General features: G+C 41.3%; 3 protein-coding genes and 1 long non-coding RNA gene across 5 annotated transcripts; 1 reads left to right on the top strand and 3 right to left on the bottom strand.

Moving 5' to 3' along the window:
* The first annotated feature begins 1093 nt into the window (after nucleotides 1–1093).
* Nucleotides 1094–4498, top strand: LOC131248100 (beta-amylase 3, chloroplastic-like). Its single transcript, XM_058248155.1, has 4 exons — nucleotides 1094–1659; nucleotides 2454–2664; nucleotides 3251–3361; nucleotides 3468–4498. Exons 1-4 carry the CDS (start codon nucleotides 1133–1135, stop codon nucleotides 4254–4256), a joined length of 1638 nt encoding a protein of 545 aa, XP_058104138.1. The 5' UTR covers nucleotides 1094–1132; the 3' UTR covers nucleotides 4257–4498.
* Nucleotides 4499–7940: 3442 nt separating this feature from the next.
* LOC131248104 (uncharacterized) lies at nucleotides 7941–10070 on the bottom strand. Its single transcript, XR_009172141.1, has 2 exons — nucleotides 8707–10070; nucleotides 7941–8269 (listed from the first exon to the last, which is right to left on the bottom strand). It is a non-coding gene; the product is annotated as an uncharacterized LOC131248104 (long non-coding RNA).
* Nucleotides 10071–10108: 38 nt separating this feature from the next.
* On the bottom strand, nucleotides 10109–17659 carry LOC131248099 (65-kDa microtubule-associated protein 3-like). The gene is made up of 13 exons (XM_058248154.1): nucleotides 17413–17659; nucleotides 15273–15362; nucleotides 14929–15135; nucleotides 14096–14347; nucleotides 13776–13985; nucleotides 13257–13412; nucleotides 12965–13124; nucleotides 12362–12513; nucleotides 12172–12259; nucleotides 11587–11660; nucleotides 11412–11486; nucleotides 11034–11316; nucleotides 10109–10628 (listed from the first exon to the last, which is right to left on the bottom strand). Exons 1-13 carry the CDS (start codon nucleotides 17467–17469, stop codon nucleotides 10264–10266), a joined length of 2169 nt encoding a protein of 722 aa, XP_058104137.1. The 5' UTR covers nucleotides 17470–17659; the 3' UTR covers nucleotides 10109–10263.
* A 1710-nt stretch (nucleotides 17660–19369) lies between these two features.
* On the bottom strand, nucleotides 19370–26428 carry LOC131248098 (probable serine/threonine-protein kinase PBL19). 2 transcript variants are annotated; one of them, XM_058248153.1, is made up of 5 exons: nucleotides 25891–26428; nucleotides 25314–25846; nucleotides 23507–23767; nucleotides 21372–21494; nucleotides 19370–20304 (listed from the first exon to the last, which is right to left on the bottom strand). In XM_058248153.1, the coding sequence occupies exons 2-5, from the start codon at nucleotides 25674–25676 to the stop codon at nucleotides 19759–19761; spliced, it is 1293 nt and encodes a 430-aa protein (XP_058104136.1). In that variant the 5' UTR covers nucleotides 25677–25846; nucleotides 25891–26428; the 3' UTR covers nucleotides 19370–19758. The 2 variants fall into 2 exon arrangements, with proteins under 2 accessions (XP_058104136.1, XP_058104135.1); XM_058248152.1 differs by having other exon boundaries at nucleotides 25314–26428.
* Nucleotides 26429–27982: the final 1554 nt, after the last annotated feature.

Genomic DNA, 27982 nt, shown 5'->3' with positions numbered 1-27982 from the left:
TGCCCACCTCTAATGGACACGAGATGCTGTGAGTAGCCAGCAGCTACTGGATCGTGCACTGTGGACCCCACCATACAGTAAGTGTTTTCTCCACACCGTCCGTACATTTTTCAAGATCATTTTAGGGCACGAGCCCAAAAAATGAGACAGATCCAAATCTCCGGTTGAGCACACTACAAGAAAAAAATAGTTATTGAATGCCCGCCATTAAAAACTTCTTGGGGGTCACAAGTTTTGGGTGAAGCTGCCCTTCTTCCACGTCTGTGTGAGCCCATCAACAGGTTGGATGGCAAATGAACATTACAGTGAGCGTAAGAAGCTTTTAATGGTGGACGTTCAATCACCAGTCTTCTTGTGGTGTGGTCCACTTAAGAATTGGATCTGCCTTTTTTTTGGACTCATGCCTGAAAATGATCTGAATTAATCGATGGATAGAAAAACGTATATCATGGTGGGGCCCACAGAGGACTGTACAATAGCTTAGCTACTAGCGTTTTCAGCGTGACCGAATAGACAGGTTAGAAGGCAAATAAACATTACAATGGGCTATAACAACTGTTTTCATGTGGTTGGGGTCCACCTGACTGCCTCATTTTTAGGATCATGCCCTCAAATGAACTAAAATAATGGACGAACGGCGTGGATAAAACACATACATCATGGTGGGGCCCAGAGGGCACCGACCAGTAGCCACATCGCCACTGGCAGCATCAGTAGGCAATCCACGTCCTTCAAAAGTCTCTCCTTCTCAACCCTCCTCGAGTTTTACCAAATGCAAAATGACCCACTATACCTCTTTCTTACCCTACACAAGTTGCATATGGGGCCCACTGTGGTGCGTGCATGGCATTCTACCCACCATGAAAGTTGAATGGCCCAAAAATAATATATAAAAAAGACTGTATTTTACGTGGCAACTATTGAGTAGGTTTGAAAAGATCTAAGCGCGTAGAAAATGAATTCAAAAAAGTGAGCTGATTCATTTGCTTTTTAACGCTTTTTCTACTCTTAAGATGGAGCCCACTACCATTGTCTTCTTTGGAACCCAAACAGGACTTTTCTTCTATAAATCCTCCCTCCTTCCCTCGTATTTTCTCATTATCTCATTTTCTCTATCCGTTACCAAAGAAAAATGGCCTTAACACTCCGTTCATCTCCTTCTTTCATTAGCCCAAAAGACACCAAAAACCACAAAACACCTGAAGATTTCTCCAGCGTTATCTCCTACACACCCTTCAAGCCCTCTTGCCGTCTCAGAGCGAAGAGCTTGACTAATGGAATGCAAGTCTCGGAAGATAAGGCGTTCTCCTTCTCTGTCAGGAGGAATGACATGGAGGAGAGACTGCACAAACTCTCCGGCAGCTCAAAGCCGGGTTTTCGTGTCCCGGTATTTGTTATGCTGCCCCTCGACACGGTTTCGATGGGGGGGAGCTTGAACAAGCCGCGTGCGTTGAACGCCAGTTTGATGGCGTTGAAGAGCGCTGGGGTGGAAGGTGTGATGGTGGATGCTTGGTGGGGATTGGTAGAGAAAGATGGGCCTTTGAAATATAACTGGGAGGGATATGCTGAGCTTGTTCAGATGGTCCAAAAGAATGGACTGAAGCTTCAGATTGTTATGTCTTTCCATCAGTGTGGAGGGAATGTTGGGGACTCTTGCAGGTATGCCACGATTTCTTTTCTTTTTATTCTTGTGTTATTGAATTTTCCCATGTTCTCTTGTTTCCAGGTTTTGTTGAGGTCGAGTCTTGAATTTCTTTTAGGTTGCATTTGGTTGCACCAAATATCTTAATATTTTGATCCAAATTAAACTGATTAATCAAGAAATATCACGAAATTTCATGATATTTAGTGCACCCAATCTCAGCCTTAGCTTATGGAGTTTCATGGTTTCTAGATATTAAGATTATTTTTTCTTGTCGATTGTTTGGAAATTTGTTTTCCTAGTGTGTAGAGAGATTAAGGCATTTTTTTTTTGGTGGGACTTCTTTCTTCTTTTTATTTAACGATTATTCATAAATTTCAAATTTTTAATTTTTCTATGGAATTATATATGAAAATTTACCTCTGCAGGATTCCTAACTCCACATTTCTGTATTTAACCACTTCTTTATCGTTCTTTGGTTTGCAAAGATTGGGCATGTTAGGCTTTACCATGTTTTTTACTCTTTCCGGAACTGCAAAGGTTGAGATTTTTTATCAGCCATCTTCTTTTTCTTCCTTTATTATTATTATTATTATTAAATTCATGCCTTTCAACTATTGGCCTTTGTCTTATTATAATCCTTTGATTTATTTTAACTATTTCGTATATTACAATCTTTCTGCTTGATGCTAGATGAAGGTTTTACCATCACCTCTGTTTAAGTTCAAAAACTTTTTCTTTTTTGCTATAATTATTCCTGTGTGGAGAAATTGATTTCTAATTTATTGTTATTTTTTTCTTGAATTATCAGCATTCCCTTACCACCATGGGTGCTTGAAGAAATCAGCCAGAACCCTGATCTTGTCTACACAGATAAATCAGGTAGGAGAAACCCTGAATACATATCTTTGGGCTGTGATTCATTGCCTGTACTGAGAGGAAGAACACCCATCCAAGTCTACTCTGATTACATGACCAGCTTCCGTGAAAAGTTCCAGGACTATCTTGGAGGAGTGATTGTGGTAAGGCCTCAATTCCCTTTGAAAACTCACCTCCGAATTTCATTTTACAACTTACAGCTTCGCTTTAAATCTTACCTAAGAATTTGACCTAACCAAGATCCAATCAAGAGAACTACCTGCAAAAGAAAAGAGAAACACCCACCTTCTTACGTATCTAACTTTAAAACTAACCTTAAAATCAAAGTTCAGCTACATTGAAAAAGAAAAAGAAAATACAATAAGATGACAGCTACCATTTACTTGTGTTAACAGGTAATATATGAGAATTCCTGTTTCGAATCTTTGAGTAGCCAATTAGGATTCCAAAAGCTTATCCAAACTGCTGGGACAAGTCTATGATGATGGTGGGAGCAGTGTGTGTGTGTGTGTGTGTGTGTGTGTGTGTGTGTGTCTATATATATATAAAACCTCCCTTATCCATTTGGTTTGTCCAATGAATCATGAGCTCTGTATCTTGAACTACCTTTCACTCCAATATATAAAATATTGCATCTAAGGGCCCAGCGATAAGCTCCTTTCATTTCCTTTTCCATGATTCCAGATGGATCTTTAATCTCACATCACTCATTTGAATTTGTTTTGTCAGGAAATTCAAGTTGGCATGGGCCCCTGTGGTGAGCTGAGGTATCCATCTTATCCAGAAAGCAATGGTACTTGGAGATTCCCTGGTATTGGAGAATTCCAATGCTACGACAAGGTAAATAAGAAAATTGAAAGCTTTCAACTGAATAACCTTTTTTTTTCTAAAGAAAAAAATGTCCATGTCCAATTTGTATTCTTACATGATCTATGGTTCTCCACAGTACATGAGAGCTTCTCTAAAAGCATCAGCAGTAGCGATCGGAAAGGAGAATTGGGGTGAAGGTGGACCACATGATGCTGGTCACTACAACCAATTCCCCGAGGAAACTGGCTTCTTTAGGAGAGACGGAACATGGAATACGGAGTATGGTAACTTCTTCATGGAGTGGTACTCTGGAAAGTTACTTGAACATGGTGACCAGATCTTGGCAGCTGCCGAGGGGATATTCCGGGGCACTGGTGCCAAGCTATCTGGAAAGGTTGCTGGGATCCACTGGCATTACAATACAAGATCCCACCCAGCAGAACTGACGGCTGGATACTACAATACCCGACACCGAGATGGGTACCTACCCATAGCACGGATGATGGGTAGGAGGGGTGTTGTACTCAATTTCACATGCATGGAAATGAGGAACGAGCAACAGCCAGAGCATGCAAACTGCTCACCAGAAGGGCTTGTCCGGCAAGTCAAGACAGCAACAAAGACTGCCAAGACAGAGCTTGCTGGAGAGAATGCACTGGAGAGGTACGACGAGGGAGCATATGGGCAGATTCTGGTAACAAGTAGATCAGATTCCGGCAATGGATTGAGTGCATTCACATATCTGAGGATGAATAAGAGGCTATTCGATGGCGAGAACTGGCGGCAATTTGTTGCATTCGTGAAGAGCATGTCAGAAGGTGGTCGGAAGACTGGGCTATCTGAATGGGATACTGGCAAGTCTGACCTTTATGTCGGTTCTATTAGCAACAGAAACCAGAAGACCAAGGATGTTGCACTGGTGTAAAGATACATGTATGCAAGATTGAACATAATCCAGTTAATTCTAGGTTGGAGAAAGAAAGAGCAGGAAAAAAATATAAATATTTAGAATTATAGATACATATACTGTATTTTAGTTTAGTTCGATGTATTTAGAATATAAACCGATTATTATTTCTTTGTCCCAGTTTCTTTCAGGGACATGAATACATGGTGTATCTATCCAAACCCATGCTGAATAGAGTGTATGGGTTCATCATTTTAATATTTTTCTAGTTTAAAGGTCAGTAGACCTGCAATATTCCCCTCGACATGAAAATGATACAACAGCATGCTCTTGGCTAATGCAAAATTCATTCAGGTCATTTCAATCATCACCGACATGATCATATGCGTGCCACTCATTCAAACTTTGAAGATTCCAAACAGAGTTATTCTTATTCTTTTTTGCTGCTGATATCTTAGTAAAGATATTCAAGGGATATTAGCAAAAAGGAATATTGTTTAGAAAGTTCCGGATAAGGTGATTTTTTCCTTTCATACAAATGACATAAAAATGAGAAAAAAAGGTGTGAATCAGATGCATATGATAAAATTTACAGACAGTCGATGGATGGCTAAAACTCCTGTCAAAATTAATGGACCAATAAATCACAGAGTTACAAAGACATCCTAACATAACTGGGCCATGATTGACTTTACTTCATTGGATGTTGTTTCTCTAGTTCCAAATAAATGAATTCATTGTGTATATAAATCAGTTGGGCACAAATCAAACCCTATGGCGATCAAGAATTCCATTGGGGCTAGTAGAATTTCACTTCTATGAGGCCATACATGATTACCAGATACATGGGTTCCTAAAGTAGGGAGAGGCCTAGAATTCTGGCCTCACTTCCTGGTCCTGAATTCAAGCCCACCGTACATCAATCTGAGCTCTTTTTTCTTCGACGGAAAACATGCAAATAATTAAAACATCAAGCCCACTGTACATCAACAAAACTCGGCATGGAAAAAGCTCATATGAAATTAGTTGCATATCTAGAACTAAAGAAATAGTGAAATTCTCATACCAAATAAATAAAAGAAATCAATGTGGGGGGGTGTTTAATTGTCCTGCATCAAATTGATATCAGAGAGGGAGGTCTCGTATTCGAGCTAGGGGTGATTAATGCGAGGGCATTTTCACACCGGGCTCAAGTGGGGTGGCCTGTGGGATGTGGGGCATACTCGGGGTGGGCGGCCCGCGGAACCCATGGATTTGGGGCCTGTGTGAGGCGGAACCCATGTGATTTAGGGCCCACGAGGGGGCGGAACACTTGGATTTCGGGCCTACGAGGAGATTCGACTGAGGACCTAACCCATGGACGTAGGGCTTGGGTTATGAGATAAAGAGATTAATTCGCTATGCTCTATCAATTCGAGCTTTTAGAGCAAGTGGTTAATCGTCCTGCATCAGTTTCTCGAGAAATGGACGCCCGCGACTTGCTGTGAGGTCGATTGACCCTGGAGCCAACATTACATAAAGATCGATAGGTTGTGCATTTCGCAGTGTTCGAAGTATCAGCATCACCATGAGTAGTTTTGCTGGCCAGGGATACAAAAACAAAATTGATATCACCGATTTTTTTTTTTATTTTTTTTGAAAGATAAAAATTGATATCGCCAATAACCAGAAATGCAGGGAAACATGGGGAAAACGGTGGAAATTTTCAGAGAAACTTCAAGAAATGCTAAAATACATGTATTTGCATATTTAGGAATAAAAAAAATTGCAAGAAGAAAGCATATATAATAAGTTTCCATTTAATGGGGGGTTTAAAAGGAAGTGTTGTTGTAGGAAATTTGTCCAACCATCTCATCAATCCCATCTATCCATCTAACCATCCTACCTTCCATCCAAAAATTCATTAGTATTTCAGAATATCGAAAACACATGATATTTCGCTGAGAAATCGTCGACAATTGAAAATGAGATAAAAGAATCTGGTCTCAATATTGCTCATGTTGCATTAATGATAATATCATTGACAATTTGATCATTGTATAGAACCATATGCCCATTAAAAAAAAACTGAAATGGAATTTATTTTTTTTAATAAATAGATTTATCGCAATATCGATACATTGGCGATATTATCAAAATATCACCGATACACTAGTGATACAAGCAACGCTAGGAATTTACACAGTCGAAAATATTGGTGATACACTGGCGATTTTGATACATTAGCAATACTTAGCGATACATCGCCGATACCTGGAATTTTTTATACAACCAGTGTTGTCGGTATCGCTGAGCTTGAGATACAGATAATATTGGGGATATTTCAATAATATCGGAGATACTCCAAGCAATGGTGTTTCATGACAATGCCAAGATCAAAAGTTACGGTTGTTTTATGGTTAATACTTCAAACGACAATTTCTCCATATCTGAAATGAATATCTTCAAACCAGTCACGCCTAGGACCCAATTACACCATGCCCTACATAGGATTGTATCTAGTTTTGACAAACTACTTTTGCTTTCGTTTGGGCTTCTTTTGGTCCAACTGCGCTAAGAATGCATTTGTGGCACGTCCTACATCATATGCCATGTGGCATATGCGGTTATTGTGTTGTCGGGGCTTATGTAGTCGCACAGAAAAGTATGCGACCATATAAGTCATAGATATTCCAATCCCCTTATTTTCACAACTCTCTCTCTCTCTCTCTCTCTCTCTCTCTCTCTCTCTCTCTCTCTCTAGTCTCTTAACTCCCTTCCTCTCTTACTCTCACACTCTATTGTTCACATTCTCTCTTAAAATGACATCGATAAAATTTATACATTGGTTTTCACATTTTGAGGATTGCATTCATTTGAGTAGTTGTTAGTTGACTTGTTATAGTCTAAAAAAAACTATAAGAAGAAAAAAACAATTTCCTATGCTTGTAGTCTTTTTACATAAATTTTCTTATATTTTGTTTTATTTTCCTTGAATTTTTCCAATATATATATAGGGGGTTGTGCCATCGCATCAGCGCACAGCCCCCTTGGGTCACATGGTATTGCTTATGCCATTTGACAACGTTGGCCCTAATATAATATACTTTGCATCTTTCACTCTTCGATCTCAGTACCTTTGATTGCGGAAGGTAAATCCCGTGACACAATCAAATGGGCATCTTTGGCCCCATCAGAAAAATACCTAAAGACTGTACCGAGTATTTGATGCCATATATATGATGTTCAATTTAAAGAAACATTGTTTTTCAGTCCAGCAATGGTACAGTCTGGTCCTAGCCTTCAACAATATGAGGCATTCATCTTGTGTGGCCCATCATGGGATGTACCATGCCCAATATCCTAAAATTGGTGGCCTGGAAATGGGAAATTAAAGCCAATAGTCCACACTTAAGGGGGACTCTATCATGTCCCGCTTAGGACAGGGTCCGCCGTTCGAACAATTGGGATCACCAGGCCTGTAGTGTGGTTAATCTGTCGAGTTGTAATTTTTCTCTTTTTTAGAGGGTGTTTGGCCTCCCATCTCAGCAGGCTTTTCCCCTCCCTGTATTCCTTTTCTTTTCAATGAATGTTTCAGTTAATTCTCAAAAAAAAAAAGGTAAGCTCTGCAAGCACAGGTTGTTGGGGGAAGCAAATTGCTTCATTAAACACTATTAACAGCAAACAGCAAAAATCTTCACAATTGCTATTGAATCTGAAGAGTAAAAGCCAAATAAAATAACATATTCATTCCATAATTTCCATGTGATACAACAAATGTCTTCTTCGATATCCGCACCTCTTTCTCAAACATCAAATTCTCTACACAGAATCGGTACCTACTAAAAAACTACAATCCTATTACAAGCGACGCCAAAAAGACAAGCAATGGAATTGAGCAAAGGAATTGCAAGCCCTACTTGTCGGTGGAAAAGGAACTGATTTAGGGATTCTGTGCCATGTCTTCAGTGTCGGCATTGCCGCGGCGGAGGTCTTCAATGAGATGCCCGAGCTCTTTACGAGCAGATTCTCTTCCAAACATGAATCCATACCTGGGAATCAATCAGAATTGATTGAATATTAGAAGAGGTGATTTCAACCAATCCAGACCCCACATCTAATGGATCCTTCTCATGAACGGCCAGCAGTTGAAAATCAATCCAAACAGACAATCTAATTAATATGAACCGTCAAGGCAAAAACATACTTGACAGGAGAAACTGAAGGTCAGAATCACCCATCTGATATGAAGGTTCCAACATCTGATATGAAGGTTCCAACCAATGGCCATATATGAACAGGGAACACTAGATGGACGGATCGGATCCAACTCCCAACGTGCCACGTGTCAGTTATAGGGCGACGGACCCCCTTCCCTGATCCAACGCCACAGATCAGAGTCGGCCACTGAATGTTATGTAATGGAGATCGAAAAGCAGAAACCCTAACCCTAGAAACCTAGAGAGAGAGAGAGAGATGGAGGGTTTACCAGAAGGAGACGGCAGAAAAGACTCCAGCAGCAGCTACGGTTTGTAGGAGAGTGAAGGTTTTGATACTCTTCTCCATTTCACTGTTTAGAGAGAGAGAGAGAGAGAGAGAGAGACGTCTCTCTTCCCGGGCTTTCTTCGTGTGGGTATTCGAAAATTTGAACCACCTACGAGAGAGAGAGAGAGAGAGAGAGAGAGAGATGTGAATGGGATTGTGCTGGATCAGAGCAACAAGGAAGAGCGACCATTTACTCCCCCGGGCACGTGTGTGAGATCAGAGCCGTTCATCAGATTGGTCCCGTTCACCGTCTCTTTGAAGGACGTCCGTGGAAGCATGTGAGCGAGTAGATTTTGAGTTGTGGTTGGTCGGGCTCACTAATTGGACGGCCTGATCTGCCATTCCCCTTGCACGTGAGGAGTGGGAGGCAGGTTGAACACAGTGAGGGCCCACTACCAATGGAGGATATTGTGTAACTTCCCTACATTGGAATCAGATTCCCGAAGGGTGTGGTAGGCCTAGCAACAATCTGGCTCATATGGTCTGTCTGTGCGATTCAAGCCGTCCATCAGGTGAGACTTGGGAACTGAAACATCAGGTCAATCCATTCATCAGGTATGCCACCCCAAAAGAAACAATGGAGAATGCCCAAACACCAGACAAATTCAAGTGGTGGAGCCCACATGATGGTCGAATTGACCTGACTTTTGGGGCATCCATTCATCATGCCAAGGCACACCTGATGCATGGATTGGATGGCATATGGAGACCACATGGGCCCACTTTTGCACAGCTCCACTACAATTGCTCTCCAGAAAGAAATGCCAACGCTAGCACAATGTGGCAGTTCGGTGACACATCCAAGCAGTTCGTCACTCATCAGGCGGGCCCCACAATGAATGTGCCTAGTCCAATAATCAGGCTAGTGTGTGAGCCACACGTGTACTGAAAAAAGGGACAGATAAAAATGGTGATTCGATGTACGTCGTGGCCCACCTGACGACTAGACAGGAGGTAAGCTGTATGGGACTTCAAATAATCACAGCTTTGTGAAATTTACACATATGAAACCAACCGTTGAGATCAATGAATCTGGGCAGCTGAGCCCACTCATAGAAACTGAAACTCCAAGCATGCCGCAGATATACTCTGGTCAAAATTCATACATTGCTTCCCAAGAATTTCAATATTCAGTAATCTGCCGTGGTTGGTTCAAGCAAAGGCATAAAATGAAATCAGATAAAGCGAGGCATGCTGCAAGAAATCATGATATGCATCATCGTTCAAAATACAAACTGGAACTGAACAATTTACAATCAAGACAAGCCAACTGCAATTTGACTCATCCATCACCAAAAAAAAAAAAAAAAACAAAAAACAACAGAACAGAACAGAAAGAATGGAAATTTGCGAGACAAAATTCAAATCATTCGAGTGTGGAAATTTGTGAGACGAAATTCAAATCATTCGAATGTGGATTTGTATTCAATTCTTATGTATTTTACAGAATGAGGAAACCGGAATCATTCGAATGTGGATTTGTATTCAATTCTAATGTATTTTACAGAATGAGGAAACCGGCTCTTCTCTCTTCAAATGAATACTCAATCTCTTCCTCCAGCACATCAGTGGCTATAGTTCCATAAGGAACTGAAACTGTACCCAAGGTTGTTGCTGTCTGCATGGGTGTAGATACTGTCAAAGGAGTTGCCGGTGCAGGGGTTGGAACCGCCTTAGGTGTCCTGTTCTGGTCATCAGGAACAATGGCCCGCTTGGAGGGTGTGGTCAGGGATGTGTTGTTGACTGGGACTGATTTCAGGGAAATCCCATTATGGAAACTATTTGGATGATCCAGACAATTCGATGCGGTGACCTTGGAGGAGAGTGCATTGATCGGAGAGAAGGGTTTACGCAGAGCAGTCATACCTACAATGTTTTATTCAATAATCAAATGAAGTACGTAAGCATTGTGACAGAATTTTACCAGAGTGGCTCAACATTTACTGCTCTCCAGCCGTTGCTGGCTGTTGGTGACTCACCATGTCGTGATCCATGACATTAACCCAGATGGGCTAACCACCACAGATGGCCCACTCTCATGGGAAAATTACCATTGATCAGAGATCTCATCCATATGGTGCTGAAATGCTGGCCATTATGTCTGTCCTTTGTATGGAAAATAATAAAAGAAGGGAGCAACAATGGGAGAACTACAAGAGCAAGCAATGGTAAGCAAACCTCATTGTACTATAAGAAGTTAAAAGAGTAAAGAGGGTCGACACGCGCGTGCGCGCGCGCGTGCGCACACAGAGAGAGAGAGAGGGGCAAAACCATCATCCATCTGAGAGTCATCCTGCGGTAGTTGATCGCCCTTTATAGGTGGGTGGGACACAACTGCAGCCGTTGCCAAACCATGAATTTGTTTTGAAGGGTAAAAATCAAGTTTTGAGGGTTGCAACGCCCCTCCACCAACTGACAATCTTCGATTTGCAGTTGCACTACAAGCGGAAGTTCTAGCTACTTTTTTTGCACTTGGGGGTTTCAAGGGGCTTGGCTTCGACCCAAAAAGTGCTTCCTGCTCTGCCATCAGTTGTCCCTGAAGCCTTTTTTGATCCTGCATTTGGAGATTTCAGATATTAGCTAAGGCCACACCAGCGCCTGCATGATGAACTGAATTTTCATACAGTCAAAACAGAAGGCCATGCATACACACTGCCTTCTGCATTCTTGCTCTTTCTCCTCTCTTAATAAACTGTACTCTTCAAGCATGGAAAGAAGCCGTACCTGCTCATTTAAGAGAAAATGAAAAAACTAAGTTCAACAACTAGCCTTGCCTAAATGGATAAAAAGAAAAAACAGAGAGAGAGAGAGGGGGGGTGCTTACACCATCATATCTGAACTCAGTGCCTCTTTCTTTCTCCGATGCTGCCGTTTTGGATGCTAATGCCTCCACAAGCACTGCTTCAAATGCAATACAAAAATAAACCAAATAATATATGCAACTTAGGCCTTGGGGGCTGTTTGGACTGGTGGAACTCACAACTGAGGTAAGGAAATCAATTTCCTCAGATGTGACAGTTTCTCTCCTTTGTGAAAGACGAGAGGGCTTAGGAAATCGATTTTGTTTTCCTCAGATTTCTTCAGATAAGTGTCATTGCTTTTTTTTCCGCTCTAAAACCTAAGAAATGGAGTTTCCACCCTTTTTGAGAGACAACTCTCATTTTTTTACTATTGACCATTCCACATTTACACTGAAATCAATCAAATATGCTAAAACAAATAGGTTAGTAATGGATTCTTTTTCACATATTTCTTTTTTCCATAGTTTTCCTCAGATGTAACATTTTCCTTTCCTCATCTACTTTTTGGAAGGTACGTTGGAAAAAAAAAAGAAAAAAAAGAAGCAGTTCGACGATACAAGCATCGTAATTAAACAAAGTGACATTAGAATGTGGGATGCTATTTGCACCTGGGAGTTTTGTAACTATAGCACGAGCTTTTTCAGCACGCTTCAGTGCAAGATGCGCCCCCCTTCCGGCATTGTATCGGTTCTCATCCTAAAAATAGCCAAATGGTCAAGATACTGCATTGTTCAAGAGATGAGGATCTGATGAAATAATAATGTCTTTTGATGAAGACAAATGCGAAATATGCCTAACCCGGTTGTACTCTTCAAGCCAGCTTTCCTCTTCACATGCAGCCAGCCATTTCTCGACCTTTTCAAGGATTTCTTTCCTGCTAAAAGCTTCTTCTTTCACCTCAGCAATTCGAAGCTCAATTTGCTCCAAGACGCAGGAAGGGTCAATGGCTCCTGCATTGAAAAGAGAAGGCACCATCAGAAGCAACAGACAATTGCATGCCTCTTAATTACCACATGAAAGAGCTGCAAACATGTGCAAGATGGAGGCCGTGCATCAGGTGAGTGCTACGTTGAATACGCCCTGACCCAAAAATCAGGACGGTCCATTCATCACGTTGGACGACCATGTATGAGAAATGGACATTACAGTTAGGAAAAAAACAAACATGTGTAGCCTGCCTATTGAGCAGTCAGGCCTCAACTTTGGATCAGGACATGTTTCAAAGTGGGCCTACCCTGATGAACAAACCAGGTCTCACAAATGTTTGCCACATTTGCAATTGTGCTCTGAAGATAAACCTCAATCTTACAGAAGCTATTTGTGACTTTGCTTGAATCAGCAGCTGGTTGTGTGTGGCAGGGTTTGCCTGCTACACTACCAACCACTAAATAGACTATTTACCTGACTCCATAGCTTCAATTGCATATTCTAGAGCAGTATCTGTTTCAGCTGCCATGCGCGTCCGCCTGCAAATATCCTCCAATTCAGACCTCTTCTTCAGAACAAGCTCCTTCATCTTGCTTGCTTTTAACTCTTCGAGCCTCAAAACTTCTGCCTCCACCTGCTCAGAAAGTAGTACCAAAACGTTGAAGCTACTTGTAAATAATAGCTGCAAATCCCCTCAAAACTTTTGCTGCTACCTACTTCAAGATAATAGCTGGAAAACCATATGCATTTACAGCTGCAGACTCACATAGCTTAAGAAGTCCATTGATAGAGTGTCGGGCTCAGTTATTTCGTGTTCCATAGCAGCTACATTACAGGTAATGCTGTGAAACATCTGCTGCTCCTCAACAGGTGTGTCCATCAAATTCCATAGCTCCAACATAGAAGTTGCAAGATCTTGAAGCTGCCACAGGTAAAAGGTCAGTCTAAAGATGAAAAGAATGAATCAGATCATCATAACATAGAGGAATCTTACTAGACCACTGTCCCACTGGGCCACATTATAAAGGGACCATGGCCCAAAATATACATGATTGGATGATCCTAGCTGCTTGAGTGGAACAGGACCTAAAAATGGATGGTGACAGTTTCTTTCCTCAAATCGAGTACTTGGGATCATCCATCTGGCCTGTTTTTTTAGGTGATGCTACATATATGGCATGGCCCATCAAATGTGCGATATCCACATGTTCCCAAGAGACCTTGTAATACATAAATGTGTGCAACCAACATTCCTCCATAAAATAAATTAGTTGCCATAACTTACCTTCTGCATTCTCTGTATCTTAATCTCCCGCAATCTCTGTATAGCAACAGCCAACCTTTCAATTGTCTCATCATTGATGTTCTTTGATCCTTCAAAATCATCTAAACTATGGTGAACCTCACCAGCAGTATGCTTAAAATCCATACCCAGGACTAAACATAGAGAGCTCAATGTGTTTAGGTGGTTCAAGACCTGCTGCAGGCGATCAATCTGCAAGTGAAGAAAATTAAGCAACATCAGTGGTAGAAGAACAACAGAATGAAGGTTAAGGTATGGTAACCCTATAAAGCCATGTGATTTTGGAAAATACAAGCTCATACCTTCTCTTTTTGGAGTGCCTTGAGTTGTCTATGTAATTCTTCGAGCTTTCTCATGGACAGATCAGTTTCATCCACAACCATTTTAGATGTAGTGTACTCTCCAGATCCAGAAATCTCCATAGAGATCTGTTGTATTTGCTCTAAAACTTCATGAAATTGATTCAACCTGTCACATTTCCTCTTTTGCATCTCCTCTAGCTGTTGTAAAGTGGACCTAAGTTCTTCATTTAAGGTTTTTGTCTTCTGATCGGGCTGAAGATGGGAACCCAAATACAAAATATCCACAGAAGGTAGATAACACAATAAAAAAGTGATGCAAATCAGAAAATGCTTATGTTCATTTTATAAAAGTCAGGCTGTCTCACCATCTGGCATTTCTTTTCAAATAGAGACACGGACGATTATCTCATGATGAAGATTAAGAATAATATTGGAGAACATGTGCAAGCATGGCACTCATTCAGTTCAGGTATATTGTGCTAATCCAGAAGCAGGATGGTCTGCTTATCAGGCTTGTCACACCTGGACATTGAATGTGGAGCATTTGGTGAATTGAATCAACTATCCATTTTTATCGTGCTCTGACCTGATAAGCTGACCATCTTGATTTTTTGAGCCAGGGTGCATAGATAGCATGGTCCACCTGATCGGTGGCCCAGATCTCACAAGTGTGACAGGCTCGCATGCATATCATGAAGAGGGTTATCATTTGCAAGGCCCAATGTCAATAGTTAATACAAATAATAATAATAATAATAATAATAATAATAATAATAATAATGTAGTCTGCATTCTTCATGTAAAAAAGGAGGAAAAAGGCCATGGAGACACACCTGCCTGAGATGCACTGGTAGCTCGCCCATTGCAGAACATATGGCTGCAAGCTCCGCTTCAGAATCAGCTATTGCTTGCCGTAGTTGAGCTCTAAAGCGGTTTGCCCGGTCAACCTTCCTTTTGTATACCTCTAGGCACTCTTGTTCTAGCTCAAATAGCATTTTGTCCCTCTCAGAATCAGACTCTCCCACTTCATCCCATATCATCTAAATTCAAAAGTAACCACAGATCAAAAATAAACTAAAGTAAAATAAATTGATAAAATACCATCGAGATCCTTTTGTATAGTTAGAAAAAAACATCAGAAAGAAAATGTTTTTTGTTTGTGTGTGTTAAAAGAAACCTGAAGTTCATATAGAAGAGATCCGCAAGTTGTTTCCATTTGCACAAGCCTATTGTTTGGGAGATTAGACATACCAAATGAACTGTTTCTCTGCATAGGAAGATCATTTCTGTGAGAAAGCCTGAACTTTTAATGAAGAAAGGTATCCCTCGATAGATCAATCCACATCTCAAGATAGTTCATAATTGAATATAAGCTACAGAAAAAAAAAAAAAATTCCACATTCATTCCGAAGAAGCATATACCCCAGTAGAGCAATCCAATATATCGAGATAGTTCATAATTGAATATAAGCTACAGAAAAACCAGATTTTCATATTCACTTGGAAGATGAAAAATGAGCCTTACCAGAGAGATCAGGAAAGCAGAGATCCAAAGCATTATAAAATTAGCAATAATAATAAACTCACCATCCAGATAAATTAAGAAACATGGGCTACAAGTAAATGGTGACAGCATGAAGACCAGAATTATCACAACCAACTAATAAAAGTAAGTCTCATGATCAGTATATAAGGAGTTTCAGATGGTCCGTACAGGGGGAAAAAAAAAAAAAAGAGGAGTTAAAAATATAAGCTTTCATAAAGTAGCAGAAACTTGTCTACGCAAGATCACTATAAGAAGCGAGAAAACTACAGGATTGCATGAATAACAGGACAGGGAAACTGAACAAGGCCACCAAGGCAGAGGTGGTCTGGGACATGTTCATCATACAAATGAGCTAGTAGTGGGATCTAGAACAATGTTTAAATCATCCAAAACAGGCATGTATAGCCCGATATGCACCATATCGTCCATGGACAATATGACTGTATTGGCCCAAAAATGCCTGATACAGGGCAATGCAGTGGTGAACAATACAATATGCGATACACTGACTTTGAACCTTGATCCAGACAAGAATCTAGAACAGAAGCAACACACCTTAGACAAGATATTTATCACTATGGTTTGATCACATTTGAATGTTGACTGTGATGCCAGAATATTTCAGCCCTCAGGATACCCAAGTCAGATATTACATGACATGGGTGTGAGGTGAGATCCATTTCTGATATTGGCCCAATAGTATGAATGTTAGTTATATAAAACTATTAATTAATAGGAGTACCTTAAAATATTTCAATAATAATCTTACTAAAATATTAAATATACAGATGAATCCGTGTACTCTTAGATTTTGGGGTCAAATGAGTCTGCCATGTAGACCATAACTGTACCCGAGTAAATATAGATATTTGATGGAATAAAGATAAGCAATTATGAAAGATTTGATAGAAGTTAAAAAGATTATGATCCATCAAAGGAAAACAGGTAAGCCAAATTTTCCACTATCGAGAAAACAAAATTTGAACTTACAGACGAAACAATCAAAAAGAGAATTTTTTGAGTAAGATGTTAGTGAATGTGAGAACAATGGACGTTGGTAATTCAATTGACTTTGAACCTTTTTACCACTTGTACTCACTTAAAAGTTATGGAAGTCGGAATTTTCACCAGCGAAAAGAGCTCAACAAATCATGCCACTTTCTTCCATCCTTACAACTCAATCATATCATATGTAGGCTAGATAATCACAGCTAGTAGACAAGGGATGGATACTGTCCGGTGTGAGATTGGTTTCTCTTCACGGCATGGTGCGTGTTCTAGATCTGTGTCATTCATCAGCCCAATGGAACAAACCCGAATCAGGCCAGTCCATTCATCAAATGGGCCACAGGCATTAGTCATATTTCCTGATTGTCCATTTTTCACGTACATGGATGGCCTGATGAGTGGACTGGCATATTTTTGCGCCCAGGCGTGTTCACGGTGGGCCCCACCCGATGATGGAACAGATGGATAGGATTCATATGTCTCTCGCTACTAATCACATCAGCCACTCGCATTCACACATTTAAGATGAACTACACAGGTGAAATGCACTGTGGTTGGATTAAACAAGTTTGACAGGAAATTCAGATAATTCCTTGTCCATGGGAGGAAAAGAGGAAAAAAGTAAAAAAGAAACAGATGAATGCCAGTTCTGTCCACACTGAAATTGACAAAATTAAGCAGAGATCTGTTATGATAATTTGGACTTTTTAATCTGAGAATGAAATGAAAATAAAAGCAAGAAGGGAAGATCCTAAGAACAGACCTGATTGAGCAATTCAGTTCGGTATCTATCGTTCTGTTTCGGATCTGGAGCTTCCATGGAAATGGAGATTTCGTTCTGCAGAGAATGCTGGAAGCTAAGGAATTGAGAGAGAGTAGCCGTTTGTAAAAAAAAAAAAAAAAATGTAACGTTGAGAGTGAGGGAGCCTTTTAGGGCTTTTTTAAATGATGAAATGACGGGCGTTTGGCAATCCCCGTCCGAGAGGATTTGAATTCAACAAGTTTCAAGCCCAAACGCACCATTCCTCCACGCGCCTTTACCCGCCATACACGTGCCATCCTAGCAAGCGTGTTGGAAATCCGAACGGTGATCGAGGTGCCCCAGTGTAAAGATGATCATATGAAAAAATTAGGCCCGTTCATGCTAAACTCGTGTGTTGAATGTCGACCATTGACAATTTTATCTAAACGGTCCAGTTTTACAGAGATGAGCAAACTTATGGTCATCTTCGCCGTGTGGCCTACGTTAGGCTTAGTTCGGATGTTCCTGCCATGTGTGCATGTGGACGGATGAACGTACATCGTCTCTCCGCTCCCGCAATGCGCCTGCGACGCACAACGCTTAAAATACGCGGGCGGGGAAACAGTGAAAGGGGATTCGCGGCACAGTTATGCGAGATGCGGACCATTCTTTAGGTGGGGCCCAACGAAAACATGCCATGGGCCGTTGATAGGCCAGACCAGTTTCCTCATGAGGAAGACCCTACGCACATGGATCGTTGGTCTTTTTCGCTAAAAGCGTTTGATTTTCTTGTACAAGTGCGGCACACCTGAAAATTGGACCGTCCAATTTTCAGGCCCAGGCTCAGATGGACATCTGTGGTCCTGATCATACGATCAGTCTCGACAGATAATTACTTCGAACCTCGTCCACAGCCTTTTACTTGGTGGGCCTGAAAATAAATCCAGACATTATACGTGGGCTGAAAGTTGTTCAGAGCCCAGCCCATGGAAGACTGGACCCGGAAGCCGTATCCGCTCCATAGTCCACCACACACGTGGTGATACTTCCATCATCCAAACCATCCATCAGGTAGGCCCACGATAGAAGTGGCGCGAACAAACACTGCATCAAGTAGTCGATAGTAACATCCCTAAGTAGCCTGTCCATGGCCCATGTAAATTGAAGCCCATGGGATGAACGGCCCAGATTGTTGAATGCTGATGGGCGGGAGCAATTTGGGATAACCTGAGTTTCTAGGTGGGCCGATTATAACTGGTTGCACTGGGTATATGGACAGTCAATCTGGACCTTCCATTTATATCAGTCCGTTCTTGATGGAGAACAGATTGCATGTGCCCCAGGCACAGAGATACACCCGTGCCCGGGGCTGTGTGGGTTACGCAGAAATGTCCGTGACAAATCCACTCCGTCCATCTGTTTTTAAAGATCATAATAGGATAGGATTATAAAATATAAGCAGAACCAAATCTCAGGTGGGCTAACACAAACGAAACAGTGGGAACGGAAACGTCCACCGTTGAAACCTTTATTTGCCATCCAAACCGTTCATATGGTTATTACCACGCAGATAAACCGTAGGAACAAATATCATCCTGACCCCTAAGCGTTCAATCCCCACTGTTTCATGTGGTATGGCCCACATGTGTTTTGGATATGCCTGATTTTTAGATCCTATTGTGTTCTTTAAAAACAGATGGACGGAGTGAATTTGTCACAGACATCTCTGTGGGCCCCACACAGCCCCGGACATGGGTATATATATCTCTGTGCCTGGGGCACATGGAATCCGCTCCCTCATCTGACAAAACTAACTCTTGTAAATGTAACCAATCCAAGGTGGTCCCCAGCAGATGGACCACTCGACTCGTCCGAGTGATCATTGCTCTCAAAACATAACCATCCATCTTGAATGCTATTGATCGAATGATAAGGATCGTCCAATCAGATTGATTTTTTGCACCATGACCTGCCAAGATTGAGCTGGAACGAACCGTCGTTTCGTATCAACTACTCATCCCTTCACATGTAGAATACAACAATTTATACACAACAGGCCAGAAATAATGGAAAAAGAAAAAGAGCTGAAATTCCAGAATTTTGGGACGTGGACGGATCCGATGAGGGCCCACACATCTCTTGGATCCCATTCCAATCATCAAACACCTTGGAGAGCTCAAACACACCATATCAGCGGAAGAAAAAAAATAATAATAATAATAATAACAGCTAGGATTGTAAATGGGGTGGGCCAGGACAAGTAAAATTAAGATTTGAATGGGCCCAGCCCAGCCCAACTGGCCCACCCACCAGTTCAAAATTCAGGCGCAGCGGCAACCCAAGCTCCGCCAGTTTAAACCACCCCCACTAAGATTCTTTGGCACTCTGCATGATCATAAACCGCCTCCTACCAACGGCATTCGCATTCTCCCTCAGTTTAGCTAGGTGGGCCATCCGCCTTCTCGAGTATTCAGAGCCGTCCACCTCATCAGGCTTCTTATCAGTCTCCGAGTCTGTTGCTGAGGACGACTCCGTTGTCTCTGGAGGGACCCCAGCTTCTGAAACTTCAATTGCTTGCTTCAAACTCTCGACCACCTCGCTCATCGTCGGACGGTCTTTGGAGTACTTGGACAGGCAGCTGTCTGCCAGCTTCGCAATTCCACGGGCAGCTCTTAGGGAGTACTGATTGCCAAGCCTTGGATCCATTATCATGCTGAACTTCCTACTGTCCGCGGGGAATTGCTTCACCCAATCCAAAAGCTTCTGTTCGATTCGTGGGCGATTTCTCTCCAGTGATCGTCTGCCCGTGAGGATCTCGTACAGGACTACACCAAAACTCCATACATCACTTTTGATTGTGAGATGGCCCGTCTCGATATAGTCCGGGGCCGCATACCCATAAGTCCCCACCACCTGATCACATGATCAAAGTGCTAATGAGTCTGGTGAAGAAGCCGAATAGCTTTTCACAGACGGTACTGAGATTCTCTCCCTCCTGATCAGTGCATCACATCCAATCAGTCCACGTGCACCCTTTGATGTCAGGCCATGGGCCCAAAAACCAGCCCCATCTGAAACTCATGTATATGGCATCAACTGGTGATCTGGTGTGGCACGCCTGAGTTTAGGATAGGTGTGATTTTCAGGATCAAGATATGTGATGCCGCACATGATAGATGGAGTGGATGCCGTGCAATGTCATGCACTGATCATGGCACATGCACACGTAGTATGTATGTGCGCATATAGAAATTTCCCAATTCAATTACAACCACTAATAAATATCACTGAGAACATGAAAGCAATATTTTCAAAATGTTGCCAGTTTTGAATTATGTGATTTTTTTCCTGATATTAATGTAAAAGACATTTAAAGTTTTACAAACTCATTGCATAATTATATACCAAATTTTTAAAATAGGCTATTAATTCATAATAAATATTTTAAAATTTTTTTTTTTTCTAGTGAGAATTTCCCAACAAAATCCCAAGAAAACCCTCAAATTTTAAAAATCTCCCAAGAAATTCCAGAGAACGAGATTTGTCACTGTGTTTCCAACAAAGGACCATGGTGTGCCATAACAGCTGTTATGTAAAGATATCGGTCGTAACCGTTACACGTTACAGGGTCGTAATGGCCGTAACAGTCATTATGGATAAAATGACTCATAATAGCTGTTACAGGCCGTTACAGCCTGTTACACCCCATAAAGACCATAGCGGCCCTATAATGGCCCATTACAGGCCGATATAGGTTTTTCAGGGTTTTTTCAATAAAGGAGAGAGAGAGAGAGAGAGAGAGAGACTCAAACAGCCGTTATAAGGGCCGTAATGACTGTAACAACCCGCATCGTAAAGATAACAACCGTTATGGAATGCCTTGCAAAGGACTGCTGAGAACTATCCATCAGCTACTTCAAGTAGGCTGTGAAGTGTCAATTGATGTTTGTTTTTTCTATTTTTATGCAACATATACATACCGCTGTGGACACGTGGGTGTGCCCATCTGATGGCCCCTCCCTTGCTAACCCAAAGTCTGACAGCTTTGGCTTAAACTCTTCATCCAACAGCACATTCGACGCTTTGAAATCTCTATATATGACCTGCTCAATATACCGGTAACAGTAAGTATCTGCAAATAAAAAATGTTGTTTGGTTCCTAATACTATCATGGAGCTCAATATTTAAAACCAACAGGTTGAGAAAACCACTAATACAGAAAACCAACACTCAAATCAGTTGAATGAGGAACTTCTTTTTGAACCCCATTTCTCTTTCTATGATTTAACTAGCTTTAGTCTATTAGTTCATGGCAAGATTGGCCAAGTAGCCAAGTTGATCCAGTGAGGCTACAAAGTGACATGAATCTGAGGAGTTTTTCTGAGTTTTTTATGACTCAGTGACTCAGCTGAGTCAAAGGAAACCCATTCGAGTTGAGTTTAAGTCTTGGCAAGGGGTCTTGTCAAATCCCAGTAAGCTCGTCGACCTGTGTGTTGCTGGTTAACAATAGGCACGTGAAAGGTATGTAACCTTAGTATTATTTTAAGATAAGATACAAACTTCTTTGAGCTAGCTTTTCCCTTTCTAAATTTCATTTCCCACCCGTCTCTGTTTTTCAGTTGGGGGCCTTGAGGCTAGTAGTTCTAAATGTCAATCTAGGTAGCTCATGCTGTTGAGGACTGATGAATTCAGCAATTGATTTCCAAAACAGCCATCACTGACAAAAATATGAACTAAGGAAATGATAATTTCACCCCAAAACCATCATTAATGCATCATTGAAGCCATCATACATCATAGAAAATGCAAGCGCTCATCTCTCGCTTATCTCATATGTCATCCAAATGGAGTTACGACACTTGACTAATTAAATATGGTAAGTTTCCATGGTGAAGGTGACTTAAATGCATAGCTGCCTTGGATGTTCCAAATGGCATTTTTATCGAATATTGGAAATTAGATATCAAGCCGCCATAGAGATCTTCAAGATGCCCATGAAACATGGTTCAAGGCATCATCCTTGAAACATCTGGAAGAACTTCATAATGATCATGTTCAAGTTGGGTCTCTTTGCCCGATTATTGGTGGATTGTATGTTCCTGTCCACTCAGTGGTGGACCAAGAGGTGTATGAAAGAAACCAGTCAAGGAAACATGGTTACCAGACTGAGATATAGGTGATGGAAACAATCTGAGAAACAATGCGTGAGATGTCTCACTTTAAAACAGTTGTAGCATTTACTATTTAGCCAGAGCATGAAAATTAAAATAAAATAAAATAAAATTTAAAAAAAAAAAAAGAAAAAGAAAAAGGACAAGACAAAATGTTGGTAATTGCAAGCAGAAATGAGTTCCTGATAACTGTGGTGAAGCCCAAATCTAGTAGCAGTAGCAACCGACAACGGCACACTTCCAGAGAGGTTTCTCAATAACTGTGACTGAAGCTAAATTCTAGTGGTAAGTGTTGAGAGGGAGACGTTCCAATACATGATCACAACCTCTCTATTTTTTGAATGCTAATTCCAATAACAACATTGTAAATGGAAAGCCTAGCCAACAGCATAACCCTATGCACACACGCGCGCGCGCGCGCGCACACACACACACACATGAGAGAAATTTGTGATCCTCAACCAGGATTTGCACTCCAGCTTGTCCAAATGGAGCACATGGTTCAGCGGTCCAAAAAATTCATATGGGGTCCCATCATGGTTGGACCACGTCTTAGAAATCTCCAAGATTGGAAAACCAAGCCACCCTACCTTTGCCTCCTTTTTTCCAGTGTGGACCATTGCTGTACTTCTTTTTTCTTAACCATGCATTGGCAGGCCACCAACCAAAAGGGGTAGGAGGATCATGTACTTGAGGAGACTACTGGGTCAACATCCATTGAATGTAGGGCCCATCAGATCAATGGTTTGGATCATCGTTGACAATAAGTTGATATATCTCCCATAGAACATGATATTTAGTCTAAAGATGAGCAAAATGAGCATAGAAATGAAAGCTATAAAATAAAGAACCAGAGAGGCACAAATCTTATAGTAGCATCAGTTAGAAGCAGAATCAAATAAACTTCTGTGGTTTGTCAGCTGATAACAGTGTATAGAGGAGACCTGAACTTCCAATCCATCATGCAGATATGCCAGTCCTTGAGCAGCACCCAAGACAATCTCTAATCTCAACTTCCACGGAAGAACAGGCAATGCTCGATTGAATAGATGATCTTCCAGCGTCTTGTTCGATAGAAACTCGTAAACTAACAGCCTTTGGATCCCTCTTTCACCATCTACTGCGCAGTAACCAATAAGTTTTACAAGATTCGGGTGCTCAAGGACACCAAGGAATTGAACCTCTGCCACCCACTGCTTATGACCCTACAAGAGAACCCAAAAAATAATAATAATAATAATCTAAGGAAACAATATTCATTCAAAAGAAACAAAATTGGACTGGAGGAAACCGCTCACACATGTTAAGAGAAGTGCTATGGTGATTCATGTGAGTAGAGATTGAAGTGGCGATTTGTGGCAATTTCCATGAGATCAACGCAGGGTAATCATCAGCTGGGTCCCATCATGAATGTTGACTGATATAAAATCAGGCTAGTCCACTCATCAGGTGAGCAGTGAGCCACATACGTACCATGGAAAAGGGTGGTTAGAAAAGAAGATGGTGCATTGTATATATCCATCGCACACATGTTGCCATCCTGATGATTCAACCTGACTGACTTTTTGGCAAGGACATGTCGAATTAGGGCCCACCTGATGGGTAGCCTGGAACTTGCACCTGCTGCCACATTCGCAAAATGGCAAAGAACCAGCTCTTCAATCTGTCACATGAATTGCCTCAGAATTTCTCTACATGCAAATATGCAGAAAAAGAAATGGAAATATTTTTCTTTAAAGCATTCTTTAAAGAGAAAAACTATGATACTCTAACAGAGTGTGATGGATGATACTGGGACACTTAGAAATTACATACAAATTGAGTGTGTCGCATGCAAGTGGGTCAAATTAAACTGTCCGAATTATGGGTCCCAGTTTGGATTTATCACAAACCAATACGCTTATTAAACTATCTGACTATGGGATTAGTGGGCGTTCATTAAACAGATTAAAAAGAAAAATATCCAATAGTCCTATTTCAACAAACAAGTGTCCTTGAGTTAATGTATATCCGTACAATTTCTGAATGCTTGAATATTAAGCATCATTATCGGTCAGTCTCAAATAACTTCCCTTCTTTCCAAGATAATTAGCCAGTGAGATTTTTGTTATTTTGAGTATCAATTTTCCAGGACTACAGTTGAATTCAAATCGATGACTTGCATACAATCATGCATGGTGTGCCGTACCGGCTGTTACAGGGCTGTAAAGGCCATTATGTAAAGGTAACGGTGGCAACCGTTACACGTTATGGGGTGGTAATGGCTGTAGCAGCCATTACGGAAAAAAATGACCCTTAACGGCCATTACAGACCCCGTAACAGCCCGTTACACCCCCGTAAAGGCTGTAATGGTCCCATAAGGTCCATTACAGGCCAACACAGGTTGTTTTGGGTTTTTTTCACTGAGAGAGAGAGAGAGAGAGAGAGAGAGTTCGTAACGGCCGTTATGGGGCCGGCCATTACAGCCTGTATCGTAAAGGTAACAGTGGTGGCAGTTACAGCCACCGTTACCATTACGGAATACCTGGTCATCACGCCCCACAAGTAAATGATCCCAGATCAGGCAAGAGCGATAATACATATACAAAAGCAGGACAAAAGGAAGATGCGAATAGAGGCGTTCCATTCCAACTATAAAAACAAGAGGACTAGCTTTCTCTCAACCATAGGCACAAACGCAAATTCAAATTCAGTTCCCTATTTATAATTTTTTTTTACAGATGCATGAACAGAAAATAAGATTGCCGTACCTGCAATCCGTCCTTGTTGAGCTTTTTAATGGCGACCACGATCTGCTCACTACCGCCATCGTGAGGCTTGACAAAGCCTTTATATACACTCCCAAACCCGCCTTCCCCAATCTTAAGGAGCCGGCTGAAATTGTTGGTAGCATTCCTGAGCTCCGAGAACGTGAAAACACGCAAGTTCTGCGCCTTCTCCTCATACAAATCAGGAATACCACGAGGCGAGGATGAACTTGTGGCTGTCAAACTAGAAGATTTTGTTGCCCGTCCCACTGGCGAATTATCCAATTTCCTTCCTTTCTTCAACTCCGGAGCGGATTTTTGCTCCCTCGTCTTGAGTTTCTCCTTGAAGTTGAAGAGACACCTCATTCTTCAGAATCCTTTACCAGATTTTCAAAACAGGAGCTGTCTCCAAATACTGAGTCTGTCGCAACTCAAATAATCCAGAAGACCCAGCTACAGTTTCTCCTATTCAAGGATTTTCGGCATTTGGGCGGGTGCCAATTGGAGACAATCATAAAAAAAAGAAACATAGAAATCTGAAAGAGCAAAGAAGGAGAGAAGACATTGAATCGAAGAAGACCCAGATGGAAAACAGAGAGAAAAGAAGGGAAATCAGAGAGAGAAACAAAATCCGAATTGGAAGAGAGAAAACCCAGATAAGAAAAGAAGGAAAAGAGATGAAAATCGCGAGAAAAGAAGAAAACCCAGATTGAAAATGAGGAAGAAAATGGTAGAAAAACAAGAACAGGGAAAGGAAAGAAGCCCAGATGGAAATCAAGAGAGAGAGAACCGAGATGGAAAATGGTAGAAAAACAAGATCAGGTAAAGGATAGAAGCCCAGATGGAAATCGAGAGAAAGAAAGAAAACCCAGATGGAACGAATCCAGATGCAAAGAAAACAAGATTTAGAACCACCGTGGAAGAGAGAGAGAGAGAGAGAGAGAGAGAGAGAGAGAGAAGAAGAAAACTCACGTCTTGCTTTGGTTGGGGGCTTCTCTGCTCCAAACGCGTTTGGTAGACCTCAATTCGTGCTTCTGGATTCGCTCTCTTGTTCAAAGAATCTCGTTTTTCCTATGCTGACTCCAGCAACAGCAGTGCTGGGTCTTCAAACGCAGGAATGATTACATACATATCGGTGCACAAAGACTCTACGCATGTTCCATCGACGTCAAAAACATACACTTAATCAAGACTATTGATTGGTGGACCACTCTGCTTGAATCTGAAGGGCTTCTCTTTTACTGTTACTTTTTCAGGCCGCTGATCCATTACCTACCATTGTTAAATCCCTTCTATTTTCGTGATACATTTATTCACGTGATGGTCCACCATAACAACGGTCCTTAAATGCAACGGATGTCTTTTACATGTGTTGTGTGAACAGGAAACCTCATAGAACTTATGCGACCACCTGTTTATTAGCATTCAACTAAACTTTAAAATACAAATCGCTTCTCATGAATCTTTCAGTATAAAGAGAGGAGATTTTGATTTTGGGAAGTCATTTGATACTCTGGCAACGTAAGGCAACTGATATGCAGACACTAGGTCAATTTCTCTAAGTCATAGTCCCAAATATCATCTTGTTTGAAGAATACTAACCTCTGATTCGTGGACGCTTGTCTGTTGACATTGGATCATGAGATATTCTTCATGTTTAACCGTCTAATAGTGTCCACAAATCCTGTAGTTAGATAGTGAAACAGGCGTACATTTTTTTTTTATCTGCGATACATTTAAAACTGAAACATACCATGATATGTAATTTCTAAGTGCTTGTGTACAATACATCACCCTCTCTAGAATATTAGAACCTTTTTTTTTCTAATATCTCTTTCGATGGCAGGAAGGTGCATTGATACCCTGTCTCTGCAGTCCCTTGGAAATTCTAAACATATATTCTACTGCATGGCCTGGGAATTGGCTGCAGAGAAAAGGAGAGAGAAAGTAACAGAGGAGATATACTCCCAATCAAAAAAGAAAAAGAAAGGAAAGAAAGGGAGAGGATGAGCCACAAGAACAAAGAAAAAGAAGAGGAGCTAATGGTGGGCAATCCAAAGGAGAGGGGACGGCCACACGCACAAAGCAAAAGGAGAATAAGTGAGACGGCCACACGCTCGAAGCAAAAAGAGAAAAAGTATCAATGGTGAGTGATCCATATGTGCTTTTACTAATTTAGTGGCCCACTCGAGATTAAGGCCTAACTCTTGTTTGATTTGATGTCCTAACATGAGGCGGTGCAATAGATTTACAAACAAATGATGTGCGGTCAACATAGCCTTTGTTGGATGAGCATTTAACGCCGTCTACACACAAGATGAAAGCTGGCTTCTCATGCACTTAAAAAGAGCAAGGGGTCCTTACTCTTGCTCGGGTGGAAGACTCTCAGGAGTTTCAACTCCTGCTCAAGGGTCGAGTACCCATAGGTGGTGAAATTCCACTAGCGTGAGTGTGGGGGTGTGTGGGCGTGTGTTAAAATAATTTTTTTTTTTTTTTAAAAAAAAAAAGAGTAAGGAGTAATGGGTAAATCCAAGCCACTGTTTATAAGCATGCAGATACATAGTTATTATATGCTGAGATAATATGAAGAGCTAGTTGCTTTTTAGAGTGGTGGCCATTGAAATTGGACATGAAAATAAATGATATTTCCATTGTAGACCGTTGATATGTAT

The sequence above is a fragment of the Magnolia sinica genome, chromosome 6 (genome assembly GCF_029962835.1).
Source record: "Magnolia sinica isolate HGM2019 chromosome 6, MsV1, whole genome shotgun sequence".
In the NCBI taxonomy this organism is placed as follows: Eukaryota; Viridiplantae; Streptophyta; class Magnoliopsida; order Magnoliales; family Magnoliaceae; genus Magnolia; species Magnolia sinica.
Note: the sequence above shows the minus strand (reverse complement) of the source record. Positions and strands in the feature narration are given on the sequence as shown.

Coding starts and splice junctions, on each gene's coding strand:
- LOC131248100 (XM_058248155.1), top strand. CDS start 1,133: ATGGCCTTAACACTCCGTTCATCTCCTTCTTTCATTAGCCCAAAAGAC. Junction 1,660..2,453: donor AATGTTGGGGACTCTTGCAG/GTATGCCACGAT, acceptor TTGAATTATCAG/CATTCCCTTACCACCATGGG. Junction 3,362..3,467: donor AATTCCAATGCTACGACAAG/GTAAATAAGAAA, acceptor GGTTCTCCACAG/TACATGAGAGCTTCTCTAAA.
- LOC131248099 (XM_058248154.1), bottom strand. CDS start 17,469: ATGGAAGCTCCAGATCCGAAACAGAACGATAGATACCGAACTGAATTG. Junction 13,986..14,095: donor AGGCACTCCAAAAAGAGAAG/GTATGAGCTTGT, acceptor CTTCACTTGCAG/ATTGATCGCCTGCAGCAGGT. Junction 12,514..12,964: donor AATTGAAGCTATGGAGTCAG/GTAAATAGTCTA, acceptor TTTTCAATGCAG/GAGCCATTGACCCTTCCTGC.
- LOC131248098 (XM_058248152.1), bottom strand. CDS start 25,676: ATGAGGTGTCTCTTCAACTTCAAGGAGAAACTCAAGACGAGGGAGCAA. Junction 23,768..25,313: donor TCAACAAGGACGGATTGCAG/GTACGGCAATCT, acceptor GTTCTCTTGTAG/GGTCATAAGCAGTGGGTGGC. Junction 21,495..23,506: donor ATGATGGATTGGAAGTTCAG/GTCTCCTCTATA, acceptor TATATTGAGCAG/GTCATATATAGAGATTTCAA.